Below are 25,021 nucleotides of genomic sequence, written 5' to 3'. Positions count from 1 at the left end.
AAACTAATAAATGTGAATACATGCCGGGCTGAACAGGAAACCTGATGCATCAGCATGGAGATTAAATGAGCGAAAGAGATGCACCGGTAGGAGAAGGAAATGTGAAAATAGAAAAAAAGGGGGGAAAAAACAGGGGGAAAAAAAAAAAAAAAAGGGAAAGGGAAACTGTGCGAAAAATGGTGAGATATGAAGTGAGCGCAAAGCTGAAGAGGTCAGTGCGGTGAAAAGGACTAGAACAGGAAATGAAATAAGGAAAATGGAAGGAGTGTTGGGTGACTAAGGGAATCACGATAAAAGTGCAAAGTAAAATGTAGTGAAGAAAGTGTGGGAAGTGTGTGTAAAAGAATGGAGTGAAACGGTAGTGAAAAGTGAAGAAGCAAAGAAAAAGTGAAATAAAATAAAATTAAGATGAATATCAAGAGGGAGGGAAAGAAGGGGTGAGGAAGAAAAAAAATGTGTTAAGGTGAAAGGTGAAAAGAAAAAAGACACAAAATATACTAATGATGATAATGGATGTGACTACGGGTGTGTAAGTGACCTGTGATGTGTGTACAAATGCATGGGACTAAAAGGGCAAACAAGTGAATGAAAGGGAGGTGAAGAAAAGAGAAAAGGGCTAATGAAGACACATGAACAGTGAAGGAATAGGAATACCTGTGCTATCTGTGATGCTCACAGAAAATAGAAAGTCGGATAGTACAATGGTTAGAACTGTAGCCTTCCTGTTAAGGAGGAATGTGGAAACACCTTTAAAGGAGGTGCTGACATCTGTTAATGAAATAACAAAAAATGAACAGATAAAAATATAAGTAAAGAATGCCAAGGTGGATGGCGAGTCTGCAGGAAAAAGAGCGGAGCTCAAGCTCCCACCTACCCTCCTGCAGCCAAAGTCTGTAATGACCACCAAAATCAGTCGCCGTGGGATCTGGGTTTATCCCGATGGGGCTGGCTGTTTATATAGGGTATGTCTAAGCAGGTGGGGGAGTACACTCCCTCAGCACCTGTGGCAACCCCACCCCATGATAAGTGGAGGGCGGGCCCGGATGGATACCAGTCGGCCCGAGAAACACACCCACCACTAAGGCAGGTGTTAATCATCACCTGAAGGTCCTCCCTCGTAAACCCCCCCCCCCCCCACCCACAAGGACACCATCCCCGCCCACCCCAAGAAACGAACCATCCCAAAAACCCGCCCACCCCCCCAATCCAGCCCCCCCCCCCACCCACCCGCCGCGCGCGCAGCCAGGCAGCGCGCCTCAGCCGCCGAGGCGGCGTGAACGGTGGCCTCCCCGGCGTTCCAGAGGGGACAGTGGAGTCCCCGGTGTACGACTCCATCCTCCTCGTCCTGGGACGGAGCTGCAACCGGACGCATGGTTGGTAAGAGCCGCGCGTGCTGTCACGTGAGACGTCGGCGCCATGACGTCACCGCGACCCCGCGCGTACGGCCAAAGCGCACTCTGGTTGCTAGGGACCTGGGACGCCGCCGGCAGGCGTGAGAGCTCCCCCCAGCGGCCGACGGGAAGAAGGCCACCAGGAGGAAAGCACAGAAACCCGGGACCAGCCCGGATATGTGCAAAGTCTCAGCCAGCCTGTGTGTATATATGTATGATAGCGATCAGTGACATGTCACGGTAAGCCACGCCCCCTAACAGAATCGCTCCCTAGGTCACACTTAACCCCTTCAGCGCCCCCTATGGTTAATTGTGTGTGTGTGAGAGATAGAGAGAGATATATATATATATATATATATATATATATATATATATATATATATATATATATATATATATATATATATACACATACACATACTTACCGGCGACTTTATTAGCTACACCTTGTGAATACTGGGTTGGTTCAGAACTGCTTTGGTTCTTCGTGGCATAGATTCAACAAGGTGTTGGAAACAATCCTCAGATTGTAGAAAATGTAGGTGATTTAGTGCGAATGGCTGTTGTTTGTAAGAAATGCTGCCCCTAATAATGCAACTACCTAATTAGTTTGAAATGAAAGGTGTTTGACGGTATTAGGTATGGCGCTGTTCTATTTTTTAAAAGTGTGGTGCCCTTTAAATACATTTCTGGTGTTCCATTAAATTCCAATTTAATTTCTATACCTGTGTTCAACTAACTTTATGTTTTGAGTTTACTCTGTTAATAGGATTTGTAAAGTGACAGGTGCTCTTAATTGTTCAAAAAGAAGTAGAAATGTGATTTTTTTTATTATTCCAGGTACTTGTATAACGCCATTAATTTACACAGCGCTTTACATATACATTGTACATTTACATCAATCCCTACCCTCAATGAGCCTACAACCTAAGGTCCTTAACACACATTCATTGATGAACCTTTGCTGTGCAAAAAGTCCTTGGGTGAACAACTTTTGCACTTTTAAATTATCCAGTGACTTATTCAGTTGATGATTTATAAAGTGACAGGTGCTCTTAATTCAAAATAAAAACAATTTGATGAACCTTTTGTGCAAAAATACTCCTTAAGTGAACAACACTTGTAATTTAACCACTTAAGCCCGGGACCATTTGGCAGCCTAAAGACCAGAGGTATTTTTACAATTTGGTGCTGCAGTGCTTTAAATGGTAATTGCGCGGTCATGCAATGTTGTACCCAAACAAAAGTTGTGTCCCTTTTCCCCCACAAATATAGCTTTCTTTTGATTAGTATTTGACTGCCTCTTCGAGTGTCTTTTTTTTTTATTTTTTAAGTTTATGCCACTGTGTAGCAGACCCAGATCCACTCCTCCTTTTTAGGTATCTCTGCTCCTTTCTTCCTTTTTTAGCGATTCAGCCCCTCTGTCTCATCCACATGCAGAGAAAAATTACATCCCATAGCACAGAACCGTTATTTTGTTCAAACAGCTGGGAATGTACTCAGTTTGTCTGCATACAATAATCATTTAAAACCATAAGTCCAGGATGCCATGCGTTCCATGGCTTTGGCAAGAAGTGACGCACTGACGTTGGAAGCGCCATCCTTTTGTCAGGGGCGGGGCCGAGTGATGCACTTGGCGGCACTGTATCACATGGGAGCGCCCCCACAAGCTAACCCCTTTTGGGAGAGCACTTCCCAGTTGGCGTTGGCTGATGTGGGGAGTAGCAGAGACAGCCGCCGAGGGACTCCTGAAGACGAGGATCGGGGCCACTCTGCAAAACGAACTGCACAGTGGAGGTAAGTATGGTATGTTTAAAAAAAAAATACAATTTTAACCCTTGCAACCCCTTTCAGTTTGGGAGTTGCTCTGACCCAGTCATCTATCCTCTACAATTAAGCCCTCGTCAAAGTCACTCAAATCGCACATCAATTTTTTTTTTCTGCCTTCAACACATCAACTTCAAGGATAACATGTTCATTTGCTGCCTGACCACTTGCCGATAATGCCTTTTCTGGCACATTTTGTTTAAATGTTTTTAAATCTGTTTTTTTTTTTTGCTAGAAAAATGGGTCCCATACTTTGAGAACTTCATTTTATCGTGCGCCAATGCTGTCAACCTTTCGTTTAACATAAGCCAAGATAATTTGCCTTTAAGTTGTTTAAATGTCAGACCTCCAATTCCTGGCTATGGTTATTTTAGCAGAAATAAATATAAACATGAGAAGCCGCCTTCGGGATTTGGAGGCTTCCACTACCAGAAGTGCTTGTTTTGCTGATTTTTTTTTTTAATTGGGTTTATCTGGGTGAGGGAATGTATACAATTATATACCCTAATCCAAAACCTCATAACCTTTAGGGCACGTCCACCATATGTGGTCCCGACCTGACCACATCCTCTGAAACGCATCAGGCTAGCTCCTAGCACAAAGGCTGCCAGCCTGGCTGGTACCATATACCATCTTAGTAAAACCTTATAGTTTGCCTCTATTATCTGGTGTACAAAAAATGTAGCGCTAAAATGAAAATTTAAAAATAACACAAGACACTAAAAGTCTATATCAACACTGAATGACAGTGTAATCAAATAGTCCATGTGAGTGTGTAAACTTGATAGATGAATAAACCATGTGCAGTAAATAATTCCAAACACCACAGTGATTCACGGTAAGCTTTAACATGTGAAAACACCCACCACCAGAAGGGGAGGCTTACCAGATATATTGAACCCAAGTGAGCATACGCTCAAAGGGTCAATAAGGCTGAATGTAAATAGATGGAAGACACATCAGCAGGAACCGGATATGCAATTGGCAGGATACCCTGAAGACATCACTTGAACCAGGACAGGGGGAGGTATCAACAACTTGGAGATGATTCTCAGAAGATCAAACCATACCCAGAGTGCATAAAAGAAAAGAAAGGCACATAGTGTAATTCCGTAAAAACATGGAAGGTTTAATGACGGTTAAAAACACTTACAAGGGGATTAATAAAAAAGGACATCAATGTAGAAATGTGCATGGCAGCAGTAGAGTCCTGACGTGTTTCGCAATAGTTTGCATCATCCCCAGATGATGATCACCACTACGATAGCGCAGATTTAGCTTTTGTTTTTTGCCTCTATTATCGAGGTATTAACGAGCGATCGAGATGCCATTTTTTTCAGTAATCACATGCCATTCCTCTAGGTCGAGGGTTTCCTATAAATCCTGTTCCCATTGGATCATATAGTTCAGCTTCGTCGATGCACTTGTCAATATCGTATATATGGCAGATATGTGACCTTTGACTTTATCATATTGACTACATAAGTGTTCCATGGGTGTCAACGTTGCTAGATCCCCCTTACGAGCTAGAGTTTGTATAAGGTGAGAGATCAGATTATATCTGTAACGGTCAACTGGCGGCATTTGATATTTGTCAATCATAAACTGCTCGGATAGCTTACCCTTTTGGTCACAGATATCAGCTATTCGCTTTAGACCCTTATTTGTTCACCATTCGGCCCGGGGTGGACGCTCTATTTTTCAATAGCAGTGCTAATGGAGAGTGGGGAGGCTTGAATTTCTGAGATCTTAAGAGCCTAGCCCATATCTCTAGCGAGAAGGATAAAGTAGGGCATAGTATAACAGGTCTCTTTAATCGGGAGCCACATAATATGAGAAATTAAGTTTGGACGGCAGGAATAAGATTCCTTGGCCATCCAAATAGCTTGTGATTGCTGGGAGTGATATCTAGAGAGTTGAGCCGCCTGGCAGCATAAAAATATTTTTTTCAATCGGGTAGACCCAGCCCCCCTTTTCGTTTTGGAGCATAAAGTGTTCCCTTATTCACCCTAGGCCTCTTATCCCCCCAGATATGCTGAAAACGTTTTTTGTTTTTTTTGGAACGTTTTAAGATCATTTCGGACTAATGTCACTGGTATGGTGCGATAGAAATAGCATAACCTCGGTAAGACATTCATTTTTATAGAGTGTAGTCTGCCAAACCACAATGGGGGATGGATTTGCCACCTTGCTAAATTCTCTGTCAACCGCTTAAAGAGTGCAGGGTAATTCTTCTTGTATAACGTTCTGATAGTCGGGGTCAAATGTATTTCTAAATAGGGGAGTGCCTCCAGGTTCCCACCTGAATTGGAATGACTGTTCTAGTGTCGCCTGGGTGGAGCTCAGTAGTGACAGGTTCAGTGCCCTAGATTTGCTATGGTTAATTTTTAGCCCGGAGATGTCGGAGAATGGTTTCAAAATAGCATATAAATTAGGGAGGGAGGTAATCACTGAGGTCAGGGTCAACAGTATGTTGTCCGGAAAGCAAATATTTATGTTCATTATCCCCACAAACAATTCCCCGGATGTCCCGGCATGAGCGAATTTTAATTGCTAAAGGCTCCGTTGCTAGAGTGAACAATAGCGGTGATAACAGGCAACCCTGCCTAGTTCCCCTTCTGACCGCAAAAGATTGGGTGGAGTACCCACTGAGCATTAGAGAAGCAGATGGGGTGTCGTATAACATCCGGAGGAGGTCCAGGAAGCGTTTGCCAAATCCAAAACGACTTGGTACATCAAACAAGTAATCCCAGGAGATGGAATCAAATGCCTTCCGGATGTCCAACGAGAGCAGCATACCCCTTCTAATTCCCTTACCGTCCCAGTCGGATTGTAGTGCCGAGATTAGATTTATTAACCTATGGGTTTGATCTGACGTCTGTCTATTCGGAATAAAACCTGCCTGGTCAGGATGAACATACCGTGGGAGGAAAGTGTTTGTTTAATCTTTGGGCCGGTATTTTAGTTAAAATTTTTAAATCCGTATTAATCAGAGATCGGGCAATAATTGCCACAGTCCCTGTGATCTTTTCCCGGTTTTGGTATTCCATTTATATTGGCTAGATTTTCGTGACTGAGGAGTTTACCATACCTTCTCGGGTCATTAAAGTAAGCACAGAGTTGGGGGGGGGGGGGGGGGTAAGAATTTCCTGGTGCCTTAGTGGGGTGGATGGTTTTAATAGCTGCCTTTTTATATCTGTTTCAGAGAACGCTTCATCCATCAATTCAACATGGACTTATGTCAATTTGGGCAGTTATCGCGGAAGAACGTCTCCACCTTAGATGGCTCAAACTTATTCTGTGGGCTATATAGTTTGGCATAATATTTGTAAAATTCCCTAATTATTCAGGGTTTTGGGTGGCAATTCCAGTAGATAATCTTAATTTAGGTAAGGTCGGCCTAGGTACCAGTTTCCTAGCGAACATTGTGGTTGGTTTATCCCCCATGGTGTAAAATCTATGCTTGGACCAACTGATATGTTTCTCGGCTTGTGGGGTCAAGCTGAAATTAGGTGCTAGTCTAGCTTCATCTATTTTTGTGTCCAAGGTCAATCCGGGGGTTCTCATTCTGTTCTCTTTTTAACTCGTCCAGATTAGCCTCTTGTGGCTAAATTGCTTGTTCCCGAATCCGCTTAGCTCTGGCCGCCACTTGAATTAATTTACCCCATATAGTGGCCTTGTGGGCCGTCCAATTGCGGGAGATGTCTGTTGACTTGTTGTTCCTAAAATACTCCTGTATTTCCTTCTCAATTTTTACATAGAGTATGGAATCATTCAGCAGGCTCATATTGAGTCTCCACGGGGAGGGTTTATATTTAGTCCACAGTCCTGTGGTGGAAAGTTTGATCGGGAAGTGATCTGACCAAGGGGTAGACAGTATTTTAGTTGATTTTATATATGGGAGCAAGGGGGTGCGTACTAGAAGATGGTCTATCCTGGAATACGTTTGATGAACTTGTGAAAAATATGTAAAATCTCTAGCTGTGGGGTTGCTTTCCCACCATGCGTCCATCAGACCGTGTAGATGAAATAAACGTGCTACCTTGCTACTCCCGATCGGTGGTCATTTTAAAGTCTGTTTTGTTGAATCAGATTTGTCCATTATCCTGTCCAAAGGGATATTACTATCACCCCCCCATTACAATCTGTCCCTGGACCTTGCGCATCAGAATCCTAAGCATCTTGCTAAAGAACTCAGGCTGTCCTGTGTTCGGGGCATAGTATGATATAAATGACACTACCTGATCATGGAGGCGTCCCACTGCCATAAGATATCTGCCTCCTTTGTCCTTCACTATCGTGATGGGGTAAAGGGGGTTCCATTCGAAAAGCACACCACTACTCCTCCCTTTTTCTCCGCCCCCCCCCCCCCTCCACGCCAAGTAGAACTGTGGATAGTTAACTTTTTTTTTAACACTAGCAGAGAACCCCCCCCCCCCCCCTGCTGCTTCTGAAAGTGATCCAGTAGCTAATTAGCCACTCAGACCGCTTTCATGAAAAAGACAATCTCCAGAAAATATTGGCAGTGGAGTTGGGACTGATGGCTTCCGCCATAACCTGAGTAAACCACTTGCTTGTAGTATTATAGAAAGATGCCATCTTAATTTCTAAATAGGTTTTTGTAACCATATAATGTTATGGGCACCTCTCATACTTTTCAGCAACATCAAGAAAATCCCTAGCAACAGGTGGGTTAAAAATCAGCCTAGCATAAGTGATTGAGCCTGGAAGTGATGAACATTTTTAAATTTCTTCCAGTAATTCTGTTAAAGGGGCCTTGTTGGCAGTAGTGCTAAACTGGTGTCCTTAGTTTGTATTTCTGCAGTCTTTATTACTTTTGTCCAAAAAGCCTGCAAGGAGTCCTTCAAGGATGAACGCCTATTCAAGATCAGGGCCTCGGAGTCTGTTTTGGGAAGGAACCTTGTTTTGTAAGTTTCTTCTTAACAGTGTTAACATTGTTTTGTATTTCTTCTCTGTGGCCCTTCTCCCAGAAAGGACTGTGTGCGATGGTTGTCACATGGCACTGCAGCTAAGAGTTCAGGGCAGAGCCATTCGGTTTACCTTTTACTCTATTACTAATTGTTTAAGAGAGAAAAATAATCCCTGAGTCAATATGTTTCTGGCCAAAGTCCACTTTTAATGTTGACAAGGTCATGTATGTGATCTTTGGACTTTTTTGTTTCATATAACATTTCTCTATCATGTTCAGCTACTTGCAATGGCCTGTTTATCAATCATTTCTCACTGGTGTGACTTTATTTTGTCATTTTAATGTGATAGCATGTTATTTATCTTTATATTTGACAGCAACGTGCCATGGTGGTTTACTATGACCTTGCTGTGCCAAGTTCTGAATCCTGCTCCCACCATGTATACTATTTGCATTAGTTCTGTCTGTTCTTCCTTTGTTTTTGAGTTCCCTCTTGTTTCATGCTTGTAGGTTATGATCCCTTTTCACCCAAGTGTGTATGCCACTAGTAGATGGACCTGATTTGTACAATACTTTAGGGTAGGGACTGACTTGAATGTTTGCCTTTGTTGTGTCATTTTATTATGTTTTTCTCATGTTGAATGGTTTAACTTGAAATGATTGTGCTTTTAACATGCTTTCACTTTTAATACATCCAGAAAAAACATGCATGATCCCTAAATAAATGATTATATATATATATATATATATATATATATATATATATATATATATATATATATATATATATATATATATATATATATATATATATATTCAATGCATGAAGGTAAAAAAACCTGTCTGCAGCAGCTGTGGGGGCACTTGGCAGGAGGGAGGGGCCAGGAGTGCCGACGTGGGACCCAAGAGGAGGATCCGTTTTGCTCTGTGCAAAATTACTGCATATAGCAGGTAAGTATAACATGTTCCGTTTTTATAAAAAAAAATACTTTAGTATCACTTTAAAAAAAAAAAAAGTCCAGCTTTTCCTCCTTAAAACAGATGTATTGTGCATGTAAATGAATCGCAACCTCACTCTGTGTATGAGTAACTTCCCTCCGGTTTCTGTGTCTGTCACTCCTCTTGCCTGAATTTGAAAGTTCTCTGATGTCCTGTTTCCTTTCCTTGTCAGTACTCATACTAAATCTCCCATTATCCTTTGCACCTCTGTAGTTTCAGGGTGGGCTATAAAAAGCCACTTGTACCAGTTATGGGAGTTGATGTGGGTGGGTAATAGGGTTACTGTGGGTTTTTCTGTGCCTTCATGTGGGGGTGAAAGGTGACCATAGATTTTATTTAACACTGTTCAGGGAGCGACTGCTCTTTTTTTAAGCCTACTTCTTATGTGTGTGAGCAGTTGTCCAATATTCCCATCAGCATAGGGTGTTTTTAACCTTTTCTGCAGGACCCAATTGTAAAAAAGAAAAAACAGCATATGCATTACTGTGTATGCAGCCTGATTCCATTACACTAATATAATAGTGAGCGTTCGCTTGGGCTTTAAAGTATATTTGAACCATTATCTAGTAAAACGACCCATTCGGTTTAAAATGGAAATGCAAGTGGCTTAGAATGGGAGGTGGAGAAACATCCGTACATTAATTTGCCCAGTGCATGTCTGTTCTGGTGCCTGGGGGGAGGGCCGAGGGAGTGTCTTAAGTCTGATCATTAGAGGACAGGCAGGCTGTCCTCTCATGCCTAGTTTGGTCGGTTTGAATTAGGAAAGCAGGGGACTGACAGGATCACTAGGTGTTTCACACAAAGGAACAGGATAGACATAGAAAAAAAAAATATATGAAAAAAAGTGTTGGTGCATGTATAAATGTTATATATATGAGTACATGGTATAACGGCACATCAGGAATGTGAAATGTTAGGGTAACACATTCTTTACGTAAACCTGTTTCTAAGCTCCAAATATCTGTCTGCTAGTTTAAAGGGACACTAAAGGTACATGTTTTTTTACCTTAATGCATCCTATGCATTAAGGTGAAAAAACATCAGATGATACCGGCCCCCCCAGCCCCCCAGTTTTACTTACCTGAGCCTGTTCACCTGCGGCACTCGCCCCCAATGTCCTCTTCGCCGCTCAGCCTGGTCGTTGATTTGCTAGAGTGGATGGATTGAAAGCAGCGCAGTCAATCACATCCAATGACGCGGCACGCCCGAATGATACAATGAGCGGCTATAGCCGCCGGCTGTATCACGGGAGCGCGCCCACAAGAACTTTCCACCATGCGCTCTCGCTCGCATGAAGGTGGAAAGTTATTGCGGGCAGGACCAGAGACAGCCGCCGAGGGATCCCAGAAGACGTGGATCGGGGCCACTCTGTGCAAAACGTGCTGCACAGTGGAGGTAAGTATAACATGTTTGTTATTTTAAAAAAAAACTATAATGCATCATTACGCACCCCTGCCATAATGTACGTCGGGGTTCGACGAAATCCGGGAGCCCGGTCGCAACTGCGACTAGAATTAGCGACCTGGCGCCCGGGGAAGCTTAGGCCTGCAGAAGGCCGCAAAACCGCCTCTATTACCGGCCAGCACTGGCCGACGCGATCGCGCGGCGGGGGAGCATCCTGTGTCTCTGTGCGCCCCCACCAATCGTGCGGCAGGCCGCGGCTTTGCAGCCTTCTACAGGCCTAAGCTTCCTTCTGTGATCTGGCGCCATCTTGTGGTGGCCGTTGGCATGACAAACCAGCAATTCTAATGAAGCTACCACAGTGTTTTCACTGCCATCTCCTTCCCTCTAATTAGAGCCCCCAAACATTATATATATTTTTTATTCTAACACCCTACAGAATAAAATGGCGGTCGTTGCAATACTTTCTGTTAATCCCCTCAGGTATGTGATGGTAGGTGTCCATTGGAGAAGATTGCCCTCATATCCTGTGTGGTTTCCAGGGCAGGAAGTATTTTTCCTCTAATATAGATTGTGAAATCTCAAACAAATTCCTTGCCCCCAAGCTGTTTCTGGTGCTCTATCCCTTTTGCAGAAGAATTTGATACAAAATGATCTACTCCTCTTGTACTTGACATATCTTGGTCCATTTCTAACAAAGCTCCCCTCTGTTCCCTTTTCTCAGTTTGGCTGACTGGTCTAAAGACCCGTTCACATCGAGCAAAGTGGGATCGTGGGCGGAATCGCCACGATCCTTCTTGTGATTCCAAATTGCACTGCAATGCCAGCAAAATGCAGCACACGTGTTCGGGTGCCATTCATTTTCCACGCCACCGAAATGCAGGGTGGTTTTCCCGCGATTGGCACAAGATAAATCGCACTACAATCACATCAAAACTGCATCCCACGATGCTTGTTGCCCAAAAAGAAGTGGAGACTTCTTTTGGAGAACAAGCTTTGCACAGTGCGGTTTGTTGGGGTTACATCGTGATTTACCTTGCATCAATCACTGAAAAACTGAACTGCGTTTAGGTACCATCGAAAATTAATAGCACTCGAACATGCGTGCTGCATTTTGCCAGCATTGCAGTTCGATGTGGAATCATGACGATTCCACCCACTATCCTAAATAGTGTCTTTCTCCGGTCTCTCCCTCACTATTGGGCAAAGAGGCAGCAGCTGCTGCTGTCATTTACAGCCAGTAATGAGTGTGGGTGGGACCGAGCTGCATTCTGTGTCAATGGACACACAGAGCGAGCTCAGGAGCGAGCATGCACAAGGGCTCCCAGCGCAAGTAGCTTGCTCTGGGGGCACTCAGCATGAGGGGGGAGCCAGGAGTGCCATCGGAGGACCCCCATATATGAGGATCCGGTCTTCTCTATGCAAAACAATTGCAGGTCCAGAGAGATATGACATGTTTGCTTTTTACAAAAAATTTACTTTAGAAACGCTTGAAGTGCTGGCAGAGCTATAGTATGAGGACTTTGTTACTACTGCCTTTTGTGGGAGCCTGTCTTTTCAGCTCTTCTGTTCTTCACTGGATGAAATCGCTGTACTTGCAATGGGTGGTAAGAGCTCACACAAACAACATGAAGATGAGGATAAATGATTCAGGTTGACACCTGGTCCCACAATTAGTCTTTCACCCCTGAGGCTCAGGATGTTTTAAAATTCCTTGGTAAACCAGTAGATCAAAGCCTGCGATTAAATTGGCCTCTGCAAAAATGATCTCCCCCACAGCTACATCAGTGGGGAAATGACCACTGGCTTTCGTGGAGATTTGACAAAGGGACATAGCCGATGGTTTGGTTTTGACTGCAGTGATGATAAAATATAAAGGGGCAGGATGGAAAAATGATCTCAAATTTCTAACAGTGTATGTTTTCGTTTGGTAAAGTTTGTGTTCCAAAGTCAAATATTAAGAGCAGACAAAATTCTGAAGTACATTTTGAACAAAGTTCATCAAGTCATCAAATGTACTGAGAATTTTCGTGCAAACTTATACTAGTGTATGGCCAACCTTGGCATTCATTGAAAGGGTTCAAATTGACACATTTCCTTCTTTCTAGGTCATCTGTGATTTCTTCGCTTTTCTGTTGGCACCTACCACAATCAGATTGTAGCCCTTCCATGCGGCTTTGCCTTGTCCCTGAGAGTATTCAGAAAGAACCTCACACCAGTTTGAGGTAATCTTTGTCTCAGGGGCATTTTAGTAATTTAATATTTGGAGCATCCGCTACTGTGAAAGCAAAGTTATCTGGCTTTAAGCTGCAATGTGTCAGTCAGGATACCGATTTTGGAGGACTTCAGACGTATGCTGAATTTAAAATTTTGAAAAAGTTATCTCTGATTCAATCATCTTTCTTGGAGTAAGGGGCCTTCTAGATACCTTTTTCAAGCCAAGATCTTCCCTTTGGGGAAGTTGATGAAACTGCAGAGTCAGGTTTGACACCCATTTAATCTCTTTGGGTTTTTCTGTGGGACAAATGGTTATCTTGTGGTTGCTTCTGTCCCTGGCATTATCAGAAGTTTTTTATTATCTTATAATGTAAGCTTGTCACGATGGGCGCCAGATGGCAGGGTTTTTTGGCAGAGTTCTGAACTGTGTCTGTTTTAGGGTTGTTGGTTTCTAGACAAATCTGTATCCTGAACTTGTGAGTCTGCCCATTGCTTCAATAGACCCTCTTTCTGATTGACCATCTGGTCCAGGTTCAGTTAGACAGTGCCATAGTGGTGGCCTACATCAGTCCTTAGGTAGGTTACCAGGAGTGTTGCTACAATGACGAAGAAGGTAAAATCTACCCTGTCCTGGGCAGCGTTTTATTTTATATTCTTTTTAATCTTTGCATTTGACATTCCAGGGGGTGGTGACTGACAGATTTTCCCAGCAAAGATGTGAACCCAGGGGATGGTCTCTCCATTAGGAGGTTCTCTGGAACATGGGTATCTGTTGGGAGAAGCTGTATGCTCATCTGGTAGTGTCTTAATTCAACAAGAAGCTAGACAGATTTGTCTCGGATGAAGGACACAATGGCAGATGTTGAATCGGTATGCCCAGATTTATGCCCTTCCCCTTTACTGAAACCTTTTTACCTCGTCTACTCCAAAGAATTTAAAGGGATGGCATTCCGGTAATTTTTATACCTCCATTTTGGTTGCACTCTCAGACACTCTGCTCAGCATTTTGCCAGTGCTCTTTGGCCTCTATCAGAATGGCAAGATCTGTTATCGCCGATCCACCCTGCTTCTGGATCGGCGATCCACCATGCTTCTCGAACTTTGGCTTTGAGAGCTTGGCTGTTAAAATTCAGGTCCTGGGAGACAGAGGCATTTTCCAGCAATGTTGGACGCCTAAAATCTACTTCCTGCAGGATTTGGTAAGAGGTTGAAAACCTATTTTCACTGGTTTGCATCTCTGGGGATTTTCCTATGTACCTTTTTCATAGGCTGTGTTCTTCCCTTTTTTCAGTTATGAGTAGAACAAGGTTTGGTTCTGGTCACCATCGAAGGGCCAGGTATCCACCCTATCTAGTCCTTTTTCAGTGTCCTCTTGCCAATAATTCTAACTCCTACTTTGTTCTTACTTCACATGTTGCTCCCCCTGTTTGCCCCCTCACTCCATCTGTGGGATTTAAATCTAGCATTGTTTTGAGACCATTCTGGACATTTCTTGGTTTGTCGTTGCTTTGGTGGCCTTCGCTTTAGCTTGAAAGTTAAGAGTGTTGCTTTTTACCTTTTTTAATGAGAATATTGTTAACTCTCGTGTCAAACAAGAGTTAAATCCGAGTAGATTTCTCTCCATTGCATGCATGTGGTGAGGGGTGTCAGGATCTACTTTTCCGCCACCTATTTTAGGCAGACCTATGAGATTGTAGGCCTCACTCTCCTGAACAAAACCATTCCCCAGATACGACCCAAGAAATAGACAAAGAATCAAGTTTGGTAAAATTTGGCCGCGGCACATATATTGGTTTAATAAAAAAATAACATTTTCCTTTTATAGTGATGATGATAAATTTCATACTCACTTAATGAACACCATTATTAATCTGCCCAGTTATCAGAACTCGAGCAGCAAGTCGCCAACATTCTAACACAAATCACACCACAAGCTGGAATTGCCTCAAGCCCAGTCCACCCCAACAACCGCGGCCAATACAATTTCACACTGCAGGCCAAGATTGAATATGTCGACACCTACATCTGCGAGGTGCACCCCATCTTGCCTGTAACGCCCTGGGATTCCACCCTCCAGATCTACGTGTCTATATGACAATGGGCATTTATTTTTACATAGCCCTATTAATTAATTTCCCCATCTTTTCATAACCCTCCTCTGAGGTGAGGACAGCCAATAAAAAAATGCGCAATCATTTCTGAGAACACAATAGTCGTACCTGGGAAAGTCATTGTAAAATGGTGGCGATCCTATTCATCATGAATGACAAATCTATCAACCCTAATATTACCTCAATGATTACCTAGATTAATGACTAATGTAAAAGGTAGGTGCCCAACCTGAAATAACCTGGATAAATTAAAATATAACTGGTACCACTGGAGGTCTCCCACACCTTTCCAAAATAACGTAAAAGATTACGGATGCAAGGAAACATTCAATGATTAAATATGTTGAGCCACTTTTTTACGCGTTCAGTATAAGAGTGTCCCTGAATCCATACAGTGCAATGCCAGTCTGAAAAATTTAAGATTAGGTTTCATATAAAATTTAAAACATTTTGACTTCCATCTCCCCATTTCGTTAATGGCCGATTCCTCCAAACCCCTCCGAGCTGCCTCCTGAAGCTGCGCCTTATTCCAAAGGAATTGGAGGAGAACTTTAAAAACGCTTAGACCCTTGTGTCTGAGGCAATTACGAAAAATAAATTCAAATACGTTCTTCGCCCAAGGTGCTACATGTGAAAATAAATGCCCTACCACTGTAGGCCTGACTCCCAGAAACTGTCAAACCACCATTACTGGGCACACTGATTTATTTTCGTGAGCCCGCAAAGTAACTCACGAACCTCTACCACAGGGATCCATTTACAGAATGTGAACAGCTGGATTGCTCCACAGCCACATGATCATATAGGATACCTGCACAGCGGACCTAAAAAGAAAAGCTTAATATGCAGAGGAACAAACTGCAAAATAGCTGCACTAAGACCACAAAGAATTTCCAAAGAAATAGGTCTCCTGCTGTCTGACACAAGTCACACTTTAAATGAAAGAAAAAGGAGATGCCTGTCTGCGTCTTCACTACCTGACTGCTCAATCTTTGCTGCATGTGCAGTGGGACTTTATGGGCGAACTAATTGTACACTATGTATCGTAAAAGCATAGAGTTTATTAGTATACAAAGATTAAGAACATTTTAATGATGTCAACACATCACCATATTGTACAATCCAGCATATGAGTAAATTTTACCATGCTCATAAAGAGCTACATAGATTTAAGTTGAAAAATGCATTTCTAAGCCCAACGTGTTTCGGGAAATTGAGCATGCATCCCTTCAGGGGAATCGAGAAGATGGTATAGGTATACTCTGAAAGAGAACAAAATATATAGTTTCAAAAATGAACACAGAGCTGCGTCATCCTCAGAACATACATACCAGTATGGGTCACAAAATGTATCATTTTAAAAGGTTTGAACAGGATTTGGATGAAGAGGAAGAAAACTTCCTATCGCACATTCACTGATGAGGTGGAAAGACCCCTCAAGGCATGACACGGCCCTCTCAATGATCCCCAGGGAAAAGTCACTGCAATTGGCCCAAGGAGAACCCCATAGATATCGATGAATGAATGATTTTAAATATAAAAAAAAGGAAATCCATAAAAGGCCAGCATAAATATGAGGCCAAAAGCAAAAATTGATGTGTTGGTGGAATTAATCTGGAGGAAAAAATTCCTCCATATGCATAAATCTATAATGATCTATTAAACAAGAAGGGGAACAAAAGAATGTTTCCATATAGGATGGCAAATTTTAAGCTTACCGTAGTGGGCATCGCATGCAAAAAAAGCACTGGCTTGGTCTCCCCAGATTTCCAGAGCAGCAGCATCCGCATGGAGCAGACACGCCGCCTGGGATTATAAGGAGATGCCGGCGCATGCGCAGAGCTCCCTTGAATGACGTTATGGTGACCCAATGGCCACCACAGGTGCTCCAGGCAAAGGGATACCCTCCTCATCTGCCTCTAGAAGCAACGGGTGAAAATAGTCTATCTGAAACCAAGATGAGTCAGCTATAGTATTCAATATTCCCAGAGTGCATTTCACTTTCAGCCAAAAATTGTTTATTTTTTATAAAACATAGAAAACAATCTGTCTAAACACTTTAATTCCAAACCAAAAACTGGATGAAAGGCAATTCACAGCAAAAATTACTTTTTTTTGTCCATCGCCACCAAAATGCAAAATAAACTTCCAAAGCTCCACAGCTACCAAAATCTGGAACAATACCCACAGGACTATATTCTTTGTGGCTTTCTTGCTTACCAAAGCATCTGACCATGTTGCACAACACCAATGCGTTTCTCAAATTGCATCAAAGCCATCGGAACCAGCAGCATCAGTAAATTGGCGAAAATCCAGAGTGAAAACAAATCCTGTCTGAAAAAAGGACTGCCCAATTTAAGTATCCAGAAACTTTACCCAGGCCAACAAATCTTCTTTTGAGGGAATTGGTCAGCCCAATATGTGCAAACCGTGACTTAAGGCCAGATATAGAAAGATGCAAACTCTGCGAAAAATTGCGACCCCACTGACATGGTCCTGCATGCCAAAGCGAATACTCCTAGAAGCAACTACTGTATTTGCTGGTGTATGACTACCTTTTACAGTTAAAAGCTTCGGCTACATACAGTATATACCACTTAGCCAATCCCGGTGAGCGATGTATTCAAATAAATACAGAGCCTGCTTGGATTGGAGTAACATCCTCTGCCAATCTGAGCAGGCTACATACAGTAGCCTGCTCAGATTGGCTTTGAAAGTCAGAGAGGCATGGGCTGATATTACAGCCTCTGCCAATCCAAGCAGGCTTTGTATTCATTAATGGAATACATCACTTGCCGTGATTGGCTCCAGCAAGAATGAAGAAGAATATGGCTTCAGAAGGAAGAAATATGAAGCGTCGGAAGCCTCGGAAGGGGGGTTGTCTTATACGGTGAGTACAGGAAAAAAAATCTTAAACTGTAAAATTAGAGGGGCGTCTTATACGCCCGGTTGCCTTATACACCAGCAAATAAGGTACCTCTCCTGTAAAAGAACTTTCTTCCTCCTGTAATAAACGGGACAACCAACATTTTATTTTGCAAGCTTTGCCTTAAGCAACTCCATTTGACATGTGTAATGATGAGGTAGACAGACGCTACCTCTGCCAACGGGACCCCAAAATTCTGGGAAATTTCACAAAATGTAGAGCCGGATGATCCCACAATTGAAAAATTTATATCAATAATGTAACACACTGTCCACCCCGGACTGAAAGAAAATCACCCAATGTAGGAAAGCGGAGAAAGTGGAAAGTGGTATGAACATGACAAGAAAACATTCCATTGGGAGGTGCCTGTTCAAGAAATGGCAGCCCTTGCAGTGAAAAACCCAGGGAGTTGAAAGCTGATGGGGAGAGTGGCAAGAGCCAAAAAGCTCCTTTTTTTTTTTTTTTTTTTTTTTATCGCCATTAGCTATCAGAGCTCCCTTCCCAAATGACCTAATTTTTGACAATTACATCCACAAACGACACACAAGATACTGAGCAAGAGGCCACAGCAACTATTAAACTCCCTTTCAGAAAAAAATGGTAATTAATAAAACAGAAGGCATTGAGTTCCCGCTTGGGCACCTCCCCCCATGGGGAAACACAAGTTCCTAAAAGGCGGGTACCTAAAAACCCTCAGCTATCTCTTATCACACCTTGTCCCCAACCACCTGAAGAAAAGACTTAATCGATTTCAAAATTACTCACCAACGTACCTCCTTCTCACAAAGGGGGGGGGGGGGGGCGTTGGCGGCAATGGGAAAATTTGTGAAACAACCTTCCATAAAGCACTTCTTAAAGCACTTGACCACTGGGTGCGCTCCTGCGCAAAGTGCACCTTCCTGCCTATATTTACAGGATGCATTCCAACAGCATTGATTTGCATAGAAAAAAACAGCCTCATCCATAGGCTGTATTCACAGGGTTAACTGTACTCTGCTTCAGTGTGACTTGTTTTAGGGACAAAATAAAATTAAGCCACAAACCCACATTTTTCATGCTCCACCTGAGCAAGGGGTGAATGGACAATTTATTTCAAAACGACTCGTCATAACAATACCACCTGCCAGAATAGATGAAAAGGGCCTGAAGCCAATAATGAAAGGACCTGGGTATTTATCTACTCCTGTCCATAGCCTTACGTACACTGACCAGCTTAAATGATAACCTAAGGGGTACAAATTCACAGGACACGTCTTTCATGCACACTTCAGAAGCCCTAGTCTTGGCAAACACCACAGCACTTGCAGGTTCCAGGACTGATCAATTGCTCTGTATTCCACCATTACCAATGGGGCTAAATTGTACTTCGAAAATTGGTTAAAAGGGATAAAACCCTGAGAGAGCAGCAACTGAAGACGCATGAGCTAAAGGAACAGAGTGGACAGTTTAAACAGGGGAGATACATTTATATACTAATTAGACGAGGCATTAAATTGTGCAAACTCCCCAGCTCCTGGAAGCTGCCCCGCTTCCTGCGGATCCATCCATTCAGCAGCAGACTTGGTTCAGGGACACAGCTCTTTTATATAGACAATCCCAACTTCCAGAAAATTCATCACATTCCCATTGGATCTTCCTGGAAATAGCATTAACATATTTAAAGGGACAGTAACCTTTTCCTGCTAAACAACAAATGTTTTAAAGCTATGAGGTGAGGTGGCCACAATCTCAAGCAGGTGGGCCCCACATTGTGCCCCCCCCCTTTCATTACCTGGATTTTTTTCCTCTAATTTCAGAAGATTCTAGTGGAGATTCTCCTGCTTCCACATCCACCATTTCTAAGTGGATCCAACAGGTGGTTGTGCATGCCTATAAGTTGAGAAATAAGGTGCTTTCCTCTCATTAAAGCACACTCCACCAAATTGGTAGTAAAGTACTTGGATTTTGTCATTGCGCTTCTGTCTCAGATCAGTCAGTCTGTAGCTTGGTCTACTTGTTCACATTCTTCATGATTTAGAAGGTCAATATTACTGTCTTTGTGGATGTTTGTTTCGGCAAAAAAGTTCTACAAGTGGCTTTTCCCTTTGTTATGGGGTTATTCTCATTTGGTTTTGGTGTGCCCATCCCTCTGTTTAGATTGTTTTTGGCTGTCCCCTGATGGCTTTTTACCATAAAGCTGGATTCCTCCAAGAACGATGGAGAGAAAAAAGGATCTTTGTTATCCCCTATCTTAATTTTCTTGTAGTCCATTGAGGGGACATTGCTCCTCATATGCTTTTTTATTTGGACTGCTTGCTACAACTGAACAGGTGGGAGGGCTTATATTCTCTAGGAGCTGGGCCTCAGTTTGGGTTGTGTCCCCCCCCCCCACCCCAAGAATACAATTTGACTGTAAGGGCCAGTTCACACCAGACGCAGTTCCGTACAGTTTTGTGTGCATTTTTTCAGCACTAAAAATGCATGCACAGTGTTTTCCATGTATTCCAATGGCTCTAGTTGGCACCATGCAGTCCGTATCCGGTGCAGAAACTGACCAGAAAATGACTGCATGGTGTCCACTAGAGCCAACTAAAGCCATTGGAATACATGGAAAACACTCTGCATGCATTTTGTGCAGAAAAAAAGCACATGGAACTGAACGGAACTGCGTCTGGTGTGAACTGGCCCCCGAAGGTACAAAAACATGTATGTATCATAGTGTAAATGGGGCTAATAAGCAAAGTACAGATTCACTTAACCTACATCATGTAAACTAGTGTATGAGATAATTCTAAACTATTTTACCATGTTTGCCTGTTTTAGAACTAAACATATTTAAAACCTTTTTTTTGTTGACATTCATTTTTCAATTACAAATGTATTAAAAATAGAATATATATTTAGGTGCCAATATCTCAGTCAATTGACCTCAGTTTTGTTTCACACTTTCACATTCTATGTAGTCACAAACTTGTTTAAAAAAAAAATAAAAAAATATGGAGGGTTTTGAACACGCTTAAATATAATATTGTCTTGTGTGCTTGTTGCTAAGGATAGTTTCATGTGTCACCCCCCCAGATTGTTTCCCAAAGGATCAGTTCTGTGGACCTGTCCTGTTGTAATTTGGAGCACCTTCCTGAAAACCTGTTTTACAGCCAAGATCTTACCCATCTGAACTTGAAGCAAAATGTTCTCCGGCTTATTCCTTACTCTGTTGATGAGGGAACTCTTGATGACCTTCAAAGGTAAAAAAAAAAAGCAATGTGTTTTTTTTTGGTTTTTTTTTTTGTTCTTCCTAAGTTTTGCCCATTTTATTTTCAGTGAGCCCTCCACGTGCATCAATGTTCTAAAAAATACATACTTGCCACTTTGTGCTGTTTTTCATGTTTTGACTACAAATTATTGTGTTTTTGACTACAAATTATTGTGTTCACACGTATACATGCATCATTAAGCAGCTCCACTTTTGTCGGCACCAGAAGTAGTGATTTCAGGGTTCAGCCGCAACCCTATGTACCTGTTTAACTTGGTATTGTAGCGCAATTAAAGTTAATACTAAAAATTCATACCAATGTTTGCCCTTGCTCTATATCAGGGGTCTGTAAACTTTTCAGTACAAGGGCTACATCGTATATTTACAATAATCACGAGCCTCTCCTTTATATCAAATTCCTCCTGTAATATGTTGGTCTTAAAGTGGATATAAACACTTCATCCCTATGCATCATCTGACATTGTTCACTTCACAGGGTATACGTGAGTATACCCTGTGAAGTGAACAATGTCAGATGATGCATAGGGATGAAACCAATCTCCCTACATGAGTTTTACATGCAGTCTTCAGCTTTATATACTGTTTAGAAAGTGCACGTCTTGTTAGAATTTTCTCTTCCTGTTCCAGCAGGGGAGGGGGGGTCTTTCCATACACTGTGAGACAGCTGATTAGAGGAAAGGCACACCCCCACCTCTTCAGAGCCTTGCCAAACTGTGCTGTGAAGTTATCATGCAGATAACAGAACAGAGGAGGAGAAAACCATGGGACTTGGGCCTTTGGAGAGCGATAAAACACTACAGATGTATGTGCCCAGCTCAAATTTCATGAATTGAGTTTACATCCACTTTAAGCACAAGCAGCATTATGGCACGGGTGGCAGTCAGAGCAGATCTGAACAGAGGATAAGAGGCAGAGCTGTCCTCTTCTGATTTCTTGGGTGACCCTGAATCCTAATTCCTTGGATCAGTGTCATGCATTTTCATTGTGTAGCCTGGCTGGCTGTCAGTTAAGCGTGTTCTGGTTTCTCAGTATCAAGGTCATTGTACGTGCAGCCAAGACCGCACCATGGAAACACACTATTTAAACACAAGACGCGTTGCTGTGGGCCGCATGTGACCCAAGAGCCAGTTTGAGACCCCTGCCCTAATTGGTTGATCTAAGGGAGATTGTTCAATCAGAGAGGAATCCTCCCCTTTCCTTCAATGGTCTTTGTCCTATGCTTGGTTTTCCACCATTTTCATTGGCTGGTGCGGCAAACGGGGCTTGGCCAGCTGCTGTAAGCTAATATGAGTGTGTGGCCTTCTTTGGATGTTTACTGTAAAAAAAAAATTGGATTGCTGTATCTAAGCTCTTTCCATCCAGTGTTGTCCTGCTGAGGAGATCCACTTCTTTGCTGGTACTGCACTGCCATTTTCTCCTGCAACCTCATCGGGAGGCTGCTCCTGCTTTTGGGTAGAGCTTCAGGGCCTCCCAATGATGCACTCATAGGCCCACCCCATCTCTATGAATAAAAGGCTATGTCTCCTGTAATATGTGATGTAAACATCCCAGTCTGCACAGGGGGAGCACTCTAGGTAACCTCTAGAAGTGGGAAGTTTTGTTTTCAGGGGAAGATTCACTTTAAAGAAGCAATTGTACTTGAAGATATTATGGCATGCTGCCATTCTTAACATATGGAAAATGCTACTTTCAGGGTGTCTGTGACCTTCAGAGTCCTGGAGTTGGGCACATATGTAAACTAAGTTAGACCTCCTTATTTACATCCGTGACATTCCTTTATATGAGCAATGTCAGATGCCAAACTACCAGTTCGTTAAACCAAATGCATTACTGAAGAGTTTCCATGCAGCAAACTACCTGTAATTTATGTTTTAAGTTGAGAAATCCTTCCTGTCTACAGGGTAAATGCCTGCTATGATTAGGAGGATAAAACTTAAAAATAGCTGTCTGCAAACTGAAATCACAACTTCATTTTTTTGTGAAATAAAAAGTCCCATGTTCTGTTCTCTCATTAAATTCTGAATGAAGTTTTCCTTCAAGTTTACCTTAAGAATATTGCAGATGGCGGAAATAAGTCTGTCATATACCCATGCGCTGTTGGTGGTCCTTTGGAAGGGATGCAAGTCTTAGAACAGGCTTGCAATACATTTTTAATTGTGTACATAAATCCTTGGAGTTCAATTCAGATTACAGAATATACAGTTTAAGCTTTGAGGAAACTTCACTTCTACTTGACTTTGAGAAAGAAGCATGTTTTTTTTTTTTTTTTTGGAGGTTTGGGTAAAGACAAATTAAGAAGTTAAACATGTAATTGTAGTGTGTAGTCTGCCACCTACAGCAGGATTCCACACAGGCAAACATAAAAATTGTAAGCCAGTCCCAGGATAACCCTTCAAGCAGCATGCCTCAGGTTTATCAGAGTACATTGGTTGCCTGTGCAGCATCCTCCCCTGTCCCCCTCCATCAGCGCTGGATTCGCATTACCCGAGTGATGGAAAGCAACTGAGGGAGAAGAGAATACACTGGAATGCTACATGTACCAGTGTGAAAAAGTGTATTTCCTTTGGAAGAATAAATCCCCTCTTAATGTTGGGTGTCCTACCTGTGTGGATGTTGCTGCATTATGGAAAACTTTTTTAAAACCATTAGTTTTGTTTTTAACGTTTTTTAGAATGCAAATTTTAAAGGGTACCTTGACTGAAAAAAGGTTGAGAAACGCTGATCTAGGGAAAGGTGGAGGATTGTGTCTTTTCACTTGCAATGCTTTGATATTTTGTATAAATTTTAAGCGCAGCACATTAACACACAATCTTATCTGTTAGTGACTGCAAAAGTATCACCTTTTGGAGATGGTTGCAGTAACGGGAAGTCTAGTGTTCCCGGAAAAATACCTGTTGCAAAGAAATTATGATATTTTTCTAGGTGATATTCTCAACTTTTCCTCTTGTGCTGTGAACATCACTAGGCCTTTGTATTAATCAGCTAGCAGTTGAGATTTAGTGAAGTAAATCAAGGGCAGTTTGGAATAAACTTGTTCTTTAAAAGACTGCTTCCTTCATCTATCTCGGAGTAACAAAGATCCTTTCATTCCTATTTAGCCTTCCATTCATTTGCCATTTCATTGTACTCATGTGGCTTCCAGGCACCGCCTTCCATCTTATCCCCTTCTCTACACTTGTCCTTATAGTTGTTAGGCAACAGCAAATGAGCTGGCTACACATTCACATTAGGCAGACTCTCATCTGCTGTCTTTTTATTCACTTCCTTTTGGACACTGTTTAAATTCCAACAGTCACTTCAGAAAATTGCATTTAGCTGCGTAGTCACACGTAGTAAAACATTACTGAACCAAAAATTAGCAGCTTATTTATGCATACATTTTATAAAGTTAAGTTTGGAATGCTCTGATTTGCCTTTTACAGAAAATAAATAAAATAAATAAATTAGTATGTTGGTGAGGGAAAATCTTCAACGACAGACAAATATTTTTGTTTGATGTTCCTTTCCAGAATGTCTGCACCTAAAATGGCCCATTTGTTCAACTAAATCCATTGTCATCTGACCTTCTGGTCTCAAGACTCCCTCTCCTTCTGTGCACAGGAGGTACTGTTCTTCAGGTGGCCACTAGGGTTGCACCGATTTATTGGCCAAGCATAGCGTTATCAGCCTTTTGCCAATAGAAAAAAAAAAGGGTGCCAATAATGGCATGCTGTGTCCCGTTGACTTCAATGCAAATTCACGTTGTCGCCCCCCCCCCCCCCCTCAAAATAAATCATGTTCAAAAGCCCCCCAAATTTACATAAACTTGAAGGCAATTTTGACCAAGTGCACTCGGATTTTTCAGTTTTGGCACAGGAATTTTAATTTTGGTTGATCATTAGTGTCCATGTCACCACCTGCATTTTTGGTTTTGCCCAGGGGTGGGCTTTCTAGAAAACATTTTCTATTCCTGATCATTTTACTGTT

General features: G+C 42.3%; 1 protein-coding gene across 2 annotated transcripts in view; it reads left to right on the top strand.

The window, feature by feature from the left end:
• The window catches only part of PHLPP1 (PH domain and leucine rich repeat protein phosphatase 1), a 190,022-nt gene that overhangs the window by 80,452 nt on the left and 84,549 nt on the right, over window positions 1–25,021 (top strand). For both annotated transcript variants that reach the window (XM_040353600.1, XM_040353599.1), the window contains one exon: window positions 20,860–21,026. In XM_040353600.1, coding sequence (XP_040209534.1) covers window positions 20,860–21,026 — 167 coding nt within the window. The remainder of the gene's footprint in view (window positions 1–20,859; window positions 21,027–25,021) is intronic.

The sequence above is a fragment of the Rana temporaria genome, chromosome 5 (assembly GCF_905171775.1).
Source record: "Rana temporaria chromosome 5, aRanTem1.1, whole genome shotgun sequence".
NCBI classification, from domain to species: domain Eukaryota; kingdom Metazoa; phylum Chordata; class Amphibia; order Anura; family Ranidae; genus Rana; species Rana temporaria.
The sequence above is the reverse complement of the archived record's forward strand: the minus strand, read 5'-3'. Positions and strand labels throughout refer to the sequence as shown.